The sequence below is a fragment of the Zonotrichia albicollis genome, chromosome Z, assembly GCF_047830755.1.
Source record: "Zonotrichia albicollis isolate bZonAlb1 chromosome Z, bZonAlb1.hap1, whole genome shotgun sequence".
Lineage (NCBI taxonomy): Eukaryota > Metazoa > Chordata > Aves > Passeriformes > Passerellidae > Zonotrichia > Zonotrichia albicollis.
In genome coordinates, this window is record NC_133860.1 from 333,650 (window position 1) to 350,722 (window position 17,073).

The window sequence follows — 17,073 nt, forward strand, 5'->3', positions numbered from 1 at the left end:
CTAATGTTCCAGATTGTTCTCCTCTGTTGGAGACGTGATTGGCTGTTGTCCCGGGGCCCCTCCTATACTATGTAACCATTGGTTTCTTTGCAAAGTCTGTTATGTTAAACTCATCCCCCGACCTTCTCTGATTGGTTTGCTGTAAACCCCTCCCTTGGTTTCCACCTCCCTTTATAATCCCTGCTCTCCCACTGTTCTTTGTCACTCCCTGCTGGTCCCTGGCCCTCCACGTTGGTTCGCCAGAGGCATTAAACTTGCTTGGACCCCAGGAAGTGTCCGGCTTTTCATTCTTCGACCAATCTCGCAGCTTTCTCCGAGACCTCATCCCTGCAGGCACAGCCTAAGGCCTCTGATGCCGAGGGGTGCCTGAAGCAGTCAGCCCTGGGGCCCTGCCACCGGGACTGACTCCCCCTGCTGCAGTGGGCTGTTGGCCGCCCCCTTGCTAGCCAGACTCAAGGTCTCAGGCCACGGACTGCGGCATGAGAGTGGTAAGGTCAAGGTGCCATACAAACTCATGATGTGGGGGCGTGGGTATGCCTGCATAGCCTCGCCCCTGGGATTACGGCGGATCCCACAAAGGTGGGTGAAACCGTACATCCTAAGACATCACCCATTCACCTGAGTAGGCCAGAGAAGTGTTATCCATTAACACCAGGAAGAGACTGCATCCCAGTGGTGAAGGAGATCCGAACTCCCCATTTTTCCCTGATTTTCCCCTGTTATGTATGTTTATTGATCCATTTCTTGAGCTGAGTAATCCCTGTTAATTTTTGTTTTTGAAGAAGAAGAACCATCCCAGAATGTCAACTATCTTGTGGATTTTCCTCATCACTGGCCCTTTCTGGCCAGCCTCGGAAGCATGGATCATCCCACAGCCCCACAACAATGTGTGGGTCAATGGCAGAGACCCTGCAGCAAGATCATCTCTGCCGCTCGACAGTAGCAACAGGAAATCCAATGTCCACCTGCCTAGTGGGGATTCCATTCAAATTAGAAGACTACCCTCCCAAACTAATTGAAATCAGGGATAACTCCAACCATGGTAAGCCTCCGGCTCAGATCATGTGCCAGGCTCTCCTGGAGCTATACCCAACTACCACCAACCCTTTCCTGTTCTAGAGAGACTGGCTCCGCACCTTACCACGGACTGACCAAGAACTGCTGCGGTGCATGTTAATTTTATTAAGTTGATTGTTCCATTTTTTAATAGTGTGTTCTGTTATCCCCCATGCTTTCCCTAGCTGGCTCTTCCCTGAGTTGTGCCCTCCCTTCTAGCTGCCCCTCAAGCTGTCTCCTCCCTTTGTTCCAGACCCTTCCTTGCCTGTCAAGCCCCTGCTGTCTTGTCCATCAGAGTAAAGCCATCCCTTTGTTCTAAAATCTTCCTTACCAATTACACCCGAGACCAATCCCTAGTCGATACCTCTCTCCTGCCCTTATCCTAATTAGCTATTGTTCTGGAAGCCACACCTTGAGTGCATCCCCATTAGTTGCCTTCTTGTATCCGCCCCGTTTTGTAGAAGTTTAAAAACTCATGCACAGGAGCGCTTGGGGCTCTTCTTGCCTGTGTTCCCTTCAGCTCTCCTTTCCCGTGTTCCCCCTCCCTTGCCTAATCTAATAAATGAGCTGGACTTCTCACCATGAAAGAGCCTCTCCTGCCTCCGGCAGAAGATCATCAGCCACCCACCCTTGCCATCTCTGTGGCAAGGTTGGGCATTGGACGCCCCAGTGCCTGATGCGCCAAGATTATATGGAATACAGGCAGAAGCGGGAAAGGGAGGAGAATAAAAATCAAAAAAACTAGACTTGGAGTGCAGCCCCTCCCTGCGCGTGGACAGAAATGTGGCGGGCTGTTTAACATCAAGCGGGGAGGGAGGAGACGGGAGAGGACCGCCAGCTTTCATATTGCCGGATTTGACCAACTTATCGGACGTGACGTCGACCTGTGGTACTGTACCTGCACTTAACACCATGTCCTCTGCTTCCCCCTACAGGCTGCAGCTAACTAGGGACATTTATCTCCCTAGTAGTGACATTCAGCTGGTGTTTGTCGACCTGCAACACCCGAGTCGCTGGAGGGAACTTGGACGTTGCAGGTGGACCGTGGTTGGAGACACGAAGCACACTCTGCGAGACATCCACATCGTCCCTGGTCTGGTGACTACCGACCGGGACCGTTTCGCGGTAGGGCTGTACTGTGTCCGACCCCCACTCTTCCTCCCGAAGGGACAGGTTATTGCCCAGGCCATCCCAGTTCCAGACAAAGACCAGAAGGACTGGAAGAAGACATCGCCTCCGACAGTGGCCTGGACACAGTTGGTAGGGAGGGAGAAGCCCCGCCTGACATGCCAACTTTCGTTGGGCGGGGACAAAAAGATCGTGAGGGGTCTTTTGGACACGGGTGCAGATGTGACGATCATTCCCTCTCGAGAATGGCCGTCACATTGGGGCTTGCAAAGCGCTGCGGGCACGATTTCAGGTGTTGGGGGCCTTCAATTGGCCAATCAGTCGAAGAGCATTGTGCAAATTAAGGGGCCCGACGGGCAATTGGCTTCTATATGCCCGTTCGTTTTAGATTACACAGAGCCTCTCTGGGGAAGGGACTTATTAGCCCAGTGGGGAGCTAAAATTGACCTCCCGAAGGTTCCCCAGGTTTTTCGGGCAGTGGCCACTGAGGAGCGCTGGACCTGGAAGCTGAATTGGCTTTCTGATAAACCAGTACGGGTCTTGCAGTGGCCACTTAACAAGCAAAAGTTAAAGGCACTCAATGAGCTCATTCAGGAGCAGCTATTGAAAGGCAACCTGGAGGAGACCATGTCACCTTGGAACTCCCCAGTGTTTGTCATCAAAAAGCCCAACAAGGACAAGTGGAGGCTCCTGACCGACCTCCGCCAAATTAACGAATTAATTATTGATATGGATCCTCTTCAGCCAGGGATGCCCTCCCCAGCAATGCTCCCCCAAAATTGGAATTTGGCCGTAATTGATATAAAAGATTGCTTTTTCCAAATTCCCCTTCACCCGGACGATGCCCCGCGCTTTGCGTTCACGGTTCTGTCCATCAACCGTGAGTCCCCAGCCAAGTGCTATCATTGGCGGGTGCTTCCACTCTTCTGGCATGAAGAACAGCCCTGTGATCTGCCAGTGGTATGTCGCTTCGCTGCTGTCGCCTATACGTACAGCCCTCGGGGATGCCGTCATTGTCCACCATTACATGGACGACATCCTCGTGTGTGCGCCCGACCACAGCCTGCTTGCCCATGAGCTTGACCTGACAACCAATGTGTTGGTTGCTGCAGGGTTCGAGCTCCAGCAGGACAAAATTCAGTGGATGCCACCTTGGAAATACCTGGGCCTCGAAATTACGAAGCGGACCACTGTTCCGCAGAAATTGGCTATTTGGACAAAGGTCCAGACCCTAGCAGATGTCCATCAACTGTGTGGGTCTTTAAATTGGGTGAGACCCTGGTTAGGCATTTCAACCGAAGACCTAGCCCCCCTTTTCAATATGTTGAAAGGGGAAGAGGGGCTTAGTTCCCCTAGGGCTCTCACTCCAGAGGCGGAGGTGGCCTTGGAGAAGGTACAGAAAACTATTTCGGCCAGGCAGGCCCACCGATACCATCCAGGCCTGCCCTTCAAATTTATAGTACTGAGAAAATTGCCACACCTTCATGGCATGATACATCAATGGAACGATAGTCTGAAGGACCAAGGCTCAGGAGATAAGCTCTTAATCATAGAGTGGGTCTTTCTGAGCCACCATCGGCCCAAAAGAATGACACGGCCACAGGAGTTGGTAGCTGAACTGATCCTCAAGGCAAGATCCAGGATCAGGGAGCTTGCAGGGTGTGATTTCTCATGCATACATATCCCAATTAAATTGGACTCGGGCCAACTTAAATTAAAGACCTTTGAAGAACTGCTGCAAACTAATGAATATTTCAGTTTGCACTCGACAGCTACACTGGGCGCATCGCAGTGGATCGGCCAGCCCACAAATTATTTAACTCAGAGTTTAAATTGTCGTTAAAGAAGGTTCAGAGCAGGGAGCCGCTGGATGCTGTGACAGTTTTTACTGACGTGTCTGGAGCATCCCACAAGTCAGTCATGACTTGGAAGGATCCTCAGACTCAGCAGTGGGAGGCCGATGTTGCTGTTGTGGAGGGTTCTCCACAAGTTGCTGAGTTGGACGCAGTCGTCAGGGCATTCCAGAGATTCCCTGGACCCTTCAATTTGGTTACAGATTCTGCGTATGTCGCAGGTGTAGTGTCACGAGCTGAATCCGCAGTTCTTCAAGAGGTCACCAACAAAAGATTATTTGAATTGTTAAATAGGCTCGTCAAATTGGTCTCCCACCGCGAGCACCCCTTTTATGTCATGCATGTGAGGTCACATACTGACCTGCCTGGGTTTATTGCGGAAGGCAACCGTCGTGCCGATTCTCTGGCTGTGGCTGCTGTTACGCAGGCCCCCCTCCCAGATGTGTTTGGTCAGGCTAAGATCAGCCACCAACTGTTCCATCAAAATGCGCCTGGCCTGGTTCGTCAATTCAATCTGACGCAAGAGCAGGCCAAGGCGATAGTGGCCACATGTCCCCAATGCCAGCAAGACCAGATGCCTACCGTGACCTCGGGGGCTAACCCCCGTGGTCTGGCAAGCTGCGAGGTGTGGCAGATGGACGTAACACACATCCCATCTTTCGGCCGATTGTGTTACGTCCATGTCTCAGCAGATACCTTCTCCAGGGCGATCTATGCTTCTGCCCACACAGGTGAAAAGGCAGCGGATGTTCAGAAGCATCTGCTTCAGGCATTCGCTGTCTTGGGCATCCCTAGGGCCTTAAAAACAGACAACAGCCCTGCGTATACTTCCAAGGAGCTGCGGAGCTTCCTGCAGCAATGGGGAATAGTGCATAAAACTGGCATCCCCTATTCCCCGACAGGCCAAGCCATGGTGGAAAGGGCTCACCAGAGCCTTAAGAAGATCCTGTCCCGACAACAACCGGCGATGAAGGTGGAGACCCCCCACGTCCGGCTGTCAAGAGCACTGTACACTCTCAATTTTTTGAATTGCTCTTTTGACAGCCAAAATCCTCCAGTGGTCCGACACTTCGGCAGTCACCAGCAGCTGCAGCCTAAAGCCAGGCCCCCGGTTCTTATCAAGGATCTGGAGACCTGGCGGACGGAGGGCCCCTTTGACCTGGTGACCTGGGGAAGGGATATGCATGCGTATCCACTCCTTCAGGCCCCACGTGGATTCCATCTAAGTGGGTTAGGCCCTTCGTCCTGAAGCAGAGGACCAAGAAGGAAGCAGTGCCACAGGTCCGGCAGGCATGTTGGCGTCGGCGGAGGAAACTCTACCACCAACCTTCCTCATTCTCTCCTGATCTCCCCCCAGTCGCCGAGGAACCCTCTCCTCCAGCTTCTCCTCCACCCCTTGACCTTCTGCACCATGTTTCCTCCTTTACACCCCCAGCTCCAACTCCTACCCCCCATATGTTTTATTTGAATTGGTTGTTTGGGGAGGAACCATTTTTGTGAATTCGTCATATTTTTACCATCCTCTCTTGTTTCAGTTGCATCTCCCCGAATGGCCCCTGCATTGGCATCGCTGGCTCCCAACCCTGGCTCACTCCTGATGGTGTTGACGACCTGCAGACTCCTTCTGCCATCTAGGGAGCCGTGGGTCATCCCCCAGCCAAAAGTTAACCTCTGGCGTGCCTTGGCTCAGTCATTAGGGCAAGACAGCATATGCCTTGACACCGGCGCAGCAGAGGACCCGATGTCGTCCTGCCTTGTGGGGATCCCTTTCTCTCCTGGCGAATTCCCCTCTGCCTTCCAGGCTGCCCTTTCCCCCATTTTGGCCTGGAGCCTTACTTTCCTCCCTGGTTTTGAACCCAGCAACGCCTGGAGAGACGGAGTGGCGAGGCTGGATCCTGCGCCCTCCGAGCCCACAGAATTACACTTACTCGGTTCCGCCAATTCTTCTATTTGTTTTCAGTTTGATTATACCATTACCCCCATAGAGAGGGGCAGTGAGGTGGTCCTGCAAACAAAGAAGGAATATCAGGCTAACCAGTGGTGTCGGGCTGTTCTGAAGATCGTCGGCCCCACCACTACTAAGCGGACCCCTTACGCCCTTCCAAGGGGGGTGTTTTTGATTTGTGGCAACCGAGCGTGGGCAGGCATCCCCTCTGGTCTGGTCGGAGGGCCGTGCACTTTTGGCCGGCTGTCGCTGTTTACCCCCAACATCACCCAAATTATCAACTGGAAAAGGACAAACGTCACATCTGAATTAGCTAGACCTAAAAGAGATCTCAAAGATCTCACCGAAGATTGTGACGATGAAATTACTCATTGGTCACATCCTAAATCTGTCGCCTTTACCATCCTATTGTCTTGGGTATCGGTGGCTAAGGCTCTGGGCGAATTGGGCCGCCTGGAGTGTTGGGTGGCTAAAGAAGCCAATCTTACTTCAGCCGCGCTATACGACCTCCTTACAGACGAGGAAATTACAAGGAAGGCGACACTCCAAAACAGGGCAGCAATAGATTTTCTATTGCTGCTCCATCACCATCACTGTGAGGAGTTTGAGGGCCTCTGCTGTCTGAACCTGTCCTCTCGAGCCGAGGACGCCAAACACTCCATTAAAAGACTCCAAGACCTCGTCCATCAGGTCAAACAGGAGACATCGGACTGGCTGGGGGACATATTCAAGGGTTGGGGCTTTAGCGGGTGGGCCAGCTCAGTCTTAGAATCTGTTTGTAAAATGGTTGTAAGTTTGATTGTACTTTTAGTTTTGTTCATACTGGTCCGCGGCTTGGTCCAAAGACTGATAGCCAGAGCAACATCAATAACTGCCAATCATGCCGCAATTCCTCTGGAAGATCACTTCGAGCTGAAGGACCTCTCCTCAGAGGCCGGAAGAGCTGCGGATGAGGAGGGGTCAACCGAGCCGCCTCAAGAACATCTAGGTACACGCGAATTCCAGCTCGAAGAAGGCGAGGATTGGCAGGACCAGCCGCAGGCATTGTATTTTTGAGTTATGTGGACATTCTAGTTTTCTTTATTTTATTTGTTAAGAAACAGAGAGATGTTGTAGTGTGTTTTTAAGTTTTTCTGTTTACTCCCCCATTTTATGTATTGTATCCCCCTGTTCTTTGTAAATGGTTCCTCCCTCCCCAGTTTTCCTGCCACTGCTCTCCTGCCAGTTTTGTTTCCATAGAAACCCCTGCTTTCAGTCAGTTGTGTTATGTAATTCCTCCTCCCCTATTCTCCCATATAAGTAAATGTTTTCTCCTCCCTGGGCCCAGTCAATCACTCCCCTCATCTCCCAGGTTTCGAGAACTTTCTTCTCTCTGGGGGTTGTGGTTGGCTGTGGTCCCGGGGCTCCTCCTTTACTTTGTATTTATTGGCTACTTCTGTATGTCAGTTATACTTAGCACCTCCTTTTGAGTTTTCCCATTGGTTAGCTGGGCTTCCCTCCCTTCTCCTCCCCTTCCCTTTAAAACCCTGTTTCTCCCCTTGTTCGGGGCCATTTTGCTGGCTGGTGCCCATCCTCGTTGGTGCCTCCATTCCATCCAATAAACCGACGGTTCACCCCCAGCAAGTGGTCGCCTCCTCATTCGTCTCTTTTCGCACAACTCCGAGCTCAACATCCAGCCCAGCCTGAGGCCAAGACGCCGAAGGGGGTTGGTGGTGTATGCGTAGGGGCGTCAGCCATTCTCACCCCCTTCAGCTAGCCGGACCTAGGGCCGCGTACGCCCTCACGCAATTATGCTTTCAGTTATGAAAAAATTTAGTTTATCTGACATGAACTAAGTTGTAGCCCCCGAGGTTAATGTCACAGAGATCCCTTTGGAGACTCCCTCTCCTCCATTTCCCCCTTTGTGGTTTTATGACCGATATCAGGATTCCAAGTACTGCCCAGATCCTTCTTTTTGAAAATAAAAGGGGGAGATGTTACGGTTTGTTTTATTTTATTAAGTTATTGTTAAATGGTTCATTCTGTTATCTCCCATGTTTTCCCCAAATTGGTTTCTTCCTAAGTTGTGCCCTCCCTTCCACCTGTCCCTCAAGGTACCCCCTCCCTTTATTCCAGACTCTTCAATACCTGTCAAGGCAACCCTGCCTCTTCTTCCAGAACATTCCCTAGCACTCATTACCTGGACCAATCCCCAACCAAGACTTTCTCCTCCCCCTATCCCTGTTGGTTTCTGCCCCTAAACTCTGCATCTAGTGCTACCCCCACTGGCTGTCATTTTGTGTCCACCCCCTGTTTTGCTGTGCCTTTAAACCCCCTGCACAGAGGTGCTTGGGGGTCTCCTTGTCCTGACCCCTCCAACTCCAATAAACTTCACTGTTGGAACTTCACAACTGGAGAGTCTCCTCTTCCTTCTTTGCTCAGTCCCTGCCCTGCTGCTTAGGAACACTGTCTCTCTGCACAGAGCAGTGCTGGCTCTAAGGTTCTGCCTTTTGCTTCATCATAGGCAAGGCAGTTCCCTGCACTCGCTGCTCCACCCGAGCAAAACAGAGCTAGCCCAGGTTCTGGTGCGCAGTGGCAAAGCTGTAAGTCATTCCCCACCCTCTGTTCCAGTTCCTTCCCAGCCTGTCATGGCAACCCAGCCCCTTCTGCCTGAAACTTTCCTGCCACTCTCCCCGTGGGCCAATTCCTGATTGCAACATGCCCTTGGAAATCCCCTAAACCATAACACCCCACTTGCCCCTGTGATCTTCCCTCTCTTTCCACCTACCCTGACTGGCTTTAGACTGTTGACATAACCCCCTCACTCCTCCCTTACCTCCCCGTATTGGTCACACTTTTGGATCCACCCCCTGATTTGTTAGTGTATTTAATCCCGTGCACTAAGGTGGCTGGGGATCTTTTGTCCTGCACCTTTCACCCAGAATAAACCCTTTCCTATGGAACCTCAGAACAGAGAGCGTCCTTTCTCCTTTGCCCAGTCCCTGCTGCCGCCTGACATCTTGCACTGTAGAGCAGTAGCTCTTAAAGTTCAGCTGTGGGCAGAACCCAGTCCACAGCTGTTCCCCACTCCTGGCACAGCTTTGGAGTGTCCAGTGAGCTAGCCCAGGCTCTGGTGGGCTGTGTCAGGCTGCTGCAGTGTACCTCAAAGCCTGGACTGTGGGCCTGGCTGGAGCAGCTGCAGAGATCTTGGTGGCAGGAGCAAATATTCAAATGAGAACTTTGAAGGTGAAAGCAGAGCAGAGTTCGATGAGAGGCTAGGCTGTGGCGAGTAGGAGGGCGGCTGCGGAGCCCCTTGAAGCCTGGGGTGTGGGCTTGGGTGGAGCTGCCACAGGCCAGCTGCCCAGGGATCAGGAGTGGTACCTGATGGACATCCCCTGCATGTCCTTTGACACGGAAAAAGTCACCGGCTGGGTGCAAACATTGGTGCTGTCGGCCTGGCTGCTCCTGCCGCAGTCGCGCCACTGCCAGCTCACGGCGCTGCCCTGCGGCAAGTCCTGCAGCTTCCGGTTGAGCGGCGCCTCTGGCCTGCACTGCAGCATCGAGATGGCTCTGGCTGTGCAGCGAGGCTGCTCAGGGGCCTGCCTGAGCCTGGAGTAGGCAGCAGCGGCTCTGCCAGCAGCATCGTGTGGGCCAGAGAGCTGCCGCCTTTGTTTCCTAAACTCCACCTATGCTGTGCAACAAACGGGATGAAATTTTTGTTGGTCTGTAATGAATTCCTTTCTTTTGTTTTAATAAACTGAAGAATTTGTGGCAACTTTGAAAACAGGTAGAATAAATGTGTAAATTTTTTTTAGACCAGACTCTATTTCTTTTATCTCTCTTAACTGTCATGGCTGATAGGGTTTTTCCTGCAGCCCTAGAAAGGGCTGTGGGGGCCCTTGGCCAAAGACGGGGATCAGGGCTCATGGAAAAGAAGCAAAGGGTGCAACGCGAAGGCCGAGAGGGCAGAGCTGCCCCAGCGCGGCCCACAGCGAGCCTCATGTCCTCCTCCTCAACCTGCACCCTCTGCGCTGCCGTTTGCGGCGCCGGCGGCTCCTCTGGCTGCGGGGCTCCAGGGCGTGCTGGGGGCCGGGCCCCTCGTCTTCAGGAAGCGCCGGAGCCTCGGAGGCGAGCGGCTGCTGCCGTGGCCGGCAGGGGAGAGCTGCGGCTGCGGCCCCGGGCACGGCGAGCTGCCGCTGTGGCCGGCTCTTGCCGCGGCTCCTGCCGCGGTTCCTGGCCTTTGCGCACCCGAGGGCTGCCTGCCCGACAGCTCCGTGCCGCTCCACAGCGGGTCCGGCCGGGTTGCTGCTCTCTGCGGCCTCTGCCCGCCGCTGCCGGCCCCGCCGCGCTCCCGCCTGCCTCTGCCGCAGCCGGGCCCACACGGGGGGCAGCACATTGCGGCCGGCTCGGAAAAGCCCTGCCCGCAAAGCGCCCGCCACGGCCACGGCTCAGGGCACAGGCTGCCGGCGTCCTCGCAGCTGCGAGCCGGCCTTTTCTCTTGGTAATCAGTATTTGTGTGCATTTGGTCCTTGTAGTGAGCAATATTAGTCTTTTCAAGTGATACCTACAGCTGCTGCATTCCTTCCCCCTCTTTTTGCAGTAATCCCGCACAATTGCCCACCAACCCGCTCTGCACCCTCCGGCGGAGCGCTCACAGGCAGGACCAGCCTCATTCATATTCATGAGCAGTCCTCATGCGTTGTTCGGTGCCGCTCATTGGTGGAACTCGTCTCGCCTCCTGATTGGTGGTGCGGTGCTCCCCGGCCAGGCCGGCCAGCAGCAAGTGCCCCCGTGCCGCCCTCAGGGGCAGTGCCCGCACGGCCCCTTACGGCCCCGGCCGGCGCTGCTCGGCAGCCACCGCACCGCGGGGGATTGAAGGGAGATCAGACAAAGGTCCATCACCACAGCGGAAGGACAGAAGTACGCGTCAAAAGAACCTCCAACCCCAACAGAACCTCTCCTCATCACTCTCAAGAAGTCCTCCTCATTTGCATGAGCCGACCTCCACACCTTGCTCTAACATGCGCATTAAAGCAATTCCCAAGGTAGTGCTTGGAAGGTGTGGAGCCCTTTGTTTCTCTGTTCTTCAGTTTTGTTTCTTTTCCTACGCCTCTGTAGCTTACCTGGAGCTTTTCCAAGGATTTCCCTGGGTACTGTTTATGTGTGGCATAGTCACGCCAGCAGAGGGGATATTGTAGAATGCAGTTTAAAAAAGACTTTGCTGGTGGCCTGATCTTGTCCTCACTGATACGTCTGAGAATTTTACCACTGACTTCCAAGTAGGAACGAGTCTGGCTATTTAAATGCTGCCTCTTGTTCTCTCCTTGGAAATCATCACTGTTTCTGGGTATGTGGATTTGCTCATGGAAACTGTTGTAGCACCTTTCAGAAGATTCTTATTGGAGCACCATTCTGTTTTGCATTAAACAGCTTTAGCATTGCTAATTGCTCAGGTGTATTTTTTGCAGGTGTCCTCAAGCAGACGTTTCATAGGACTGATGCTGTGGCAAAAGGATGCCCCTTACTAGCAAAAATACTGCTTTCATGAGAAGAGGTTTCCTCTATTTATTCTAAAGCTTCTCTAAGATTTAAGAGTTGAAGGAGTTGTTTATTTTTAAAGGAAATCCAAAACTCCTGTTGAAAAGACAAATGTTTTTGACCCTTAGGGATGGTATGGATTCTGGCTTCTCATACTGTTAATCTTGCTTAAGTCTGGAAATATGACTTACATTTCTGAGAGCTCTCTAAGTGTCTGTAGTGTCCAAACCTGCCTGTTACATTTAGGAGGGAAATTATTTAGTGTGAGTCTTCATTATTGTAAAGATTTAAGATTCCAGAAGAAATTTCCTGAATTGTGAGCCAAATTGGACCAAGAAGATTATCCAAATTACTTCAGTGTCCTAATTTCTGGATATATTTCTAGTGAATAAACTTGGAGTTTCAAATTCTCGTGAATTATATGGTCTACAAATACTTAATTATAACTATTCAATGTAAAATATCTGTGGTCTGGATATGTCTAATCAGACATGCTTCTTTCCATAATCGTCTGTATCATTCCATGGGTTTCCTAAACTCCTTTAATCAGGAGTTGTATACAAGATTGATGAGTGAATCCACAAGTCTTATTATTACCTTCTATTATTGCTTAGTCAAATATATGTTTAAACTATGAATACTTCTGAGAATTAAATTAATAGTGATCTAAGTACAGGAAGGGATCATTAATTAGCAGTGTTCCAGGGATTATCTGATCATCTCCTCATTTCTTTTTTGATTAAACATAGGTTGGGCATTTTATTAATTCAAAGATTTGCAGAACTGGAACACATTCACCTAGTCCTCCTGTACAATTAACCTTTGATATGCCTGTACTAATTGCCATTGAATATCTTTGCTGTATGCTGAATTGTGTAACTCCTGTGTTTTTTTCCAGGGAGGGAGTCAGGAACACCAGAGAGAAATTGTTCAGAGTTAAAGTAGATAGGAAATTTCAGAAGCCATACAAAAAAAAAATATCTTTTCTTTATGCTCTTGGGCTATTATTGTTTGATGTCAATTTATTTAAATATATATATAAACAATAAACAGAAAACTGGCAAAACACGATTACTCATGGAACTCTTTTGTTTCAATTGGGTGACTAATATTCTAATAGGTTATTGGTTTACACCTGGATTAAAGGAAAAACATAACAATGATATAGTAATTGAAGACACATGAAACTGTTAAGAATCCTTGCTTTGAGTAGGCTGTTTTCCTAGAACAGAACTTTTATTTATAACAAATGATAGGAAAAAAATTAACTGTTGTATTCATTATTTTTCTGTCACCTTTTGGATCTCAGCAGAAGGATAGAGTTTTGAAGAAGTAACAGAATTCCATAAAGTAACAGAATGGTTTGGGTTGGAGGGGAATTTAAAAGGTCATCTTGTTACAAACACCTGGCTCTGGTTCAGGACATCTCCCACTATCCCAGGTTTCTCCAAGCCCCATCCAGCCTGGCCTTGGACACTTCCAGGGATCCAGGGCAGTCACAACTTCTCTGGACAACCTGTGCCAGGGCCTCGCCACCTTGAGAGTCAAGGATTTCACTGTCAGATGCTTTGCACTAGTCCAGGTAGATGATGTCAGCATCTCTCCCCTCATCCACCACTGCTGTAGCCCATCATAGAAGGCCACCAAATTTATCAGGCATGGTTTGCCCTCAGTGAAGCCGTGTTGGCTGTCCCTGTGTCTTGGCACAGTTCCCAGGATCTTGCTGGGCACACAGGGGAGACTGACTGGTCTGTAGCTCCCTGTGTCTTCCCTATCCCTCTTATTACTAGTGGGGGTTATGTTTTCCCTTTTCCAGTCAGTGAGAAGTCCACTGGGCTGCCACAACTTTTGAAACGTGATGGAGAGTGGCTCAGCCACTTCATCTGTCAGTACCCTCAGGATCTCATCTGGTCCCATTGGTTTGTGCACCTTCAGGTTCCATAGATGTTCTGGAACCTGATATTTTCCTGCAGTGGGCAGTTCATTCCCCCATTTTCGTTCCCCCAGTCCCTGCCTGTGCCTCCTGTGACTTGGGTGGTGTGGCTGGACACCTCGCTGGTGAACACTGAGACAAAAAAGGCATGGAGTACCTCAGCCTTCTCCATGTCGTGACTAACCAGGTCTCCTGTTTCCTTCCAGAGAAGGCTCACATTTTTGCCAGCCATCCTTTTACCATCAATACATCTACAGAAGGTTTTCTTGTTGCCCTCAACATCCCTGGTCTGGTTTAATTCTTTCTGGGTCTTAGGTTTCCTAACCGGATTCCTGTTTGCTTGGGCAGTCTCTCTGTGTTCCTCTGAGACATTATGTCTCTGCTTCCACCCTCTGTAGGTTTCCTTTTAGTGCCTTGAGTTTGTCCAGGAGCCTCTTGTTCATCCACACAGGCCTGCTGGTGTTCATGCCTGCCTTCCTTTTTGTTGAGATGCATTGCTCCTGAGCTCAGAGGAGGTGATCCTGCAATATCAATCAGTTTTACTAGGCTGCTCTTTCTTCCAGGGTTTTATCTCAGTCTACCCAGCAGGTCCCTGAAGAGGCCAAAGTCTGTTCTTCTAAGTCCGGGGTACCATGCCCTCTTGTCTCTGCCCTAAGGATCTCAAACTGCAGCATTTCATGGTCCCTTCAGCCCAGGCTGCCCTTGAGCTTCACATTCTCCACTGGCCGTTCCTTGTTGATGAGAACAAGATCCAGCACGGCTACCCTCCTTCTGTCTCCTTTATTCTTTGGAGAAGGAAGGCATCATCAGTGCATTCCAGGAACTTCCTGGCTTGCTTATTCCTGCTGCGTTGCCCCTCCAACAGATTTCAGGGTGGTTGAACCCTCCCTGTGGCAGACAGGGCTTGAGAATGAGAAGGCTGCTCTTGTCTGCATGTAGAGAGAATCATCTCCGCAGTCTTCCTGGAGCCTGGAGCCCAACACAATAAAGTCACCCTTAATCCTGGTCACCTCCCTTAAATCCTGATCCATCATCTGTCAGACAGGTCCTCATCTATCCCCTGGAGAGCTCCCTTCACTCCAGCTGGTCATTGACATGGAAGGTGACCCCTCCTCACCTTCCCTACCAGTCCTCAAGAGCCTGTGTCCTTCCTTGCTACATTAAAATGTTTTTGTTGTTGTTGTTGTTGTTTGGGTTTTTTTGTTTTGTTTTGTTTGGGTTTTTTTTGTTCACTCTGCTACAAAGAAAATCTTGGGTTGTGAAGATAATTATTTTTCAGAAGAAGAAAGAATTATATGAGGACAAAACTCGACTAATTTATACTGTATTGTCTTCCTTTTTGAGTCCTGAAGAAAATGAAAAGGAAATTGAAAAGAGACTGATAAAAATCCTTAAGAAATGAGTCAGAGAGAGCAAAGAGGGAAATGTAACTATGTAGTGTGGGTGATGTGGGATCATCTTAGCATGTTTCTCTTAAAATGGAATGGCTCTAAGTTGCTTGACTCTGCCCTTTACAGCAAAATAGTCCCATCAATAATGTGATAATCCTCATTGTGTTAATCTTGCTATTTTCAAGCACAATGCACATTTTTCAAACACAGTCAGCTTTTCAAAGATATAATTGGGCAATTTTGTTGTGAATGGCATTTGATTTCAGAACCTTTGTGGCACTCACTGGATGTGCTATGTCCACAATTCAGTAAATGAAGCTGTGCCCTGGCAATTGCTAACAGTGCAAAGATATGCAATGACTGGAGCAAACATGTACTCTGTAAATCAATATTTTTTTGGATACCTGATAGTACTATGATTTTAAACTCTATTTCTAGTGGAATCAGGATATGGTAAAGTAATTGTAAGTCCTGTGCCACGAAGAAGGTACTTCAATTTCCTCCCATTTTGCTTGATATATGACATCTCCTTCAATATCCTTTGATTATGGGATGACTGTTTCAGAAGATCAGCCTTGCAAAAAGGTACCCTTCAGTCACATCAATAGAAGCACAGCTGGCTGAATAGTTTTCAAATTACTTTTTCAGAGGAAAATACTTGAGTCATTAAAACACAAACTGGTTGAGCATAAAGGTCCCTTTCAATGAGACTACCAGTACCAGAAAAAAAAGTGTAACAGCAAACATTTCAATTTAAAGAACAGCTTTGAGAATTTGCTTATGTGGACACTAAACATGATCTATAGTATGTACTATAGATGAAATGTAACAACTCTTCAGAATTTCTGAAACAAAGAATTTGATTGACTGCCTTTTATTTGATTTGAATGAGATTTTTGCTATTGAAGCCTTTTTTAAGGTTTGAAACTTAGGCTTGATTCAAGCCAGTGAAAATGTCAAGAACTCTTGCAGAATGGTGAAAATGTTTTCAGTCCTTTTTTTTAAGTCTGTTCTAAATGCAAAGGAGAAACACGTTTCCATTCTTCCTTTAACATCCTTCTGCATGTTTTTACCACAGGCACTGCACATCCTCTAACCTTGAGGCACAGGGTGCTAATGGAGCTTATTGCAAGTGTGGCTTCTGATGAATCACTGCTTGATTGCCTGGGCTAATGAAGGGCCCCTATTAACTATTACTAGTTATACAGCCGATTTGACAAGTTAGATACAAATATTGAAGTTGGTCTAATTGGCTCTGCCAAAACGCAGTGGTGCATGCACCCACTACTCTATTCATTGTGAATAATGTCAGTATGCCATATGTTGAAAGATTTTGAGAATAACCTTGTTCTAGAATAACCATAAGGCTGCTTATGTTGCATTTTATTACAATTCCTGTTGATACTCAGTGGTTTTTTTTAATCAATATAGGGTCTTGTGTGCTTGTAGAAAGTTGGACGCAGTAGAAGTCACTATGAAATGCAAGAGAAAGGACACTCTTTTATGTATGGTTAATCAGCCTGCTTTGGAATCTGGACGATAAACTGTAAGAAAATTTGAAAGAAGGAGCTGGAATTTGGAGATACTTTCCAGGTCTGGCCTGAAGTCTGTCACAACTAGAATTGCAGCTGAGGTGTTGTGAGTGCAGCCCCACAGCTGAGTCCTGGTGGGGCTGTGAGAAGAACACTGCCTGCTCTGAACATTGAAGCTTCTGTGCTCTGAGGCTTGATGGCTTCCTGTGGCCTTGTGTTTTGGAACAGATTGAGCTGTTTTGCACAGAGACCTTCTAGCTCAGTAAATAATTATGTCAGTGAGGGGGTTACTGTGATAAAAGGTATTAAAAAAATCTGCACCTGCAGCCCAACTGTAAATTGTGAATGGGCCCAGTTAGGGTCACTCACTAATAGGTGGGCATGGAGGTGTCCAAATTCTCTAGAGGTATGCAAAATAGGGAAACTTCGTCTAGTCATGCTTATGCTTTTTTTGGCAGAACTTAAATCATGGAATGGTTTGGATTAGAAGGGAAATTGGAAGACCCATTTTGTTAAAACCCTCTGCCGTGGGCAGGGACACCTTCCACTGTCCCAGGTTGCTTCAAGCCCTGTCCAGCCTGGCCTTGGACACTTCCAGGGATGGGGCAGCCACAGCTTCTCTCGACACCCTATGCCAGGGCCTGACCACCCTCACATGGAAGAATTTCTTCCTAATATTGGTCGAAACCCTGTTCTATTTTTGTACAAATAATAGTCT

At 49.2% G+C, this 17,073-nt stretch overlaps 1 protein-coding gene across 1 annotated transcript; it reads left to right on the plus strand.

Annotated features, from left to right (window-relative positions):
- The first annotated feature begins 211 nt into the window (after positions 1-211).
- On the plus strand, positions 212-8,326 carry LOC141727199 (uncharacterized). The gene is made up of 2 exons (XM_074533310.1): positions 212-1,042; positions 5,573-8,326. The coding sequence occupies exons 1-2, from the start codon at positions 886-888 to the stop codon at positions 7,036-7,038; spliced, it is 1,623 nt and encodes a 540-aa protein (XP_074389411.1). The 5' UTR covers positions 212-885; the 3' UTR covers positions 7,039-8,326.
- Positions 8,327-17,073: the final 8,747 nt, after the last annotated feature.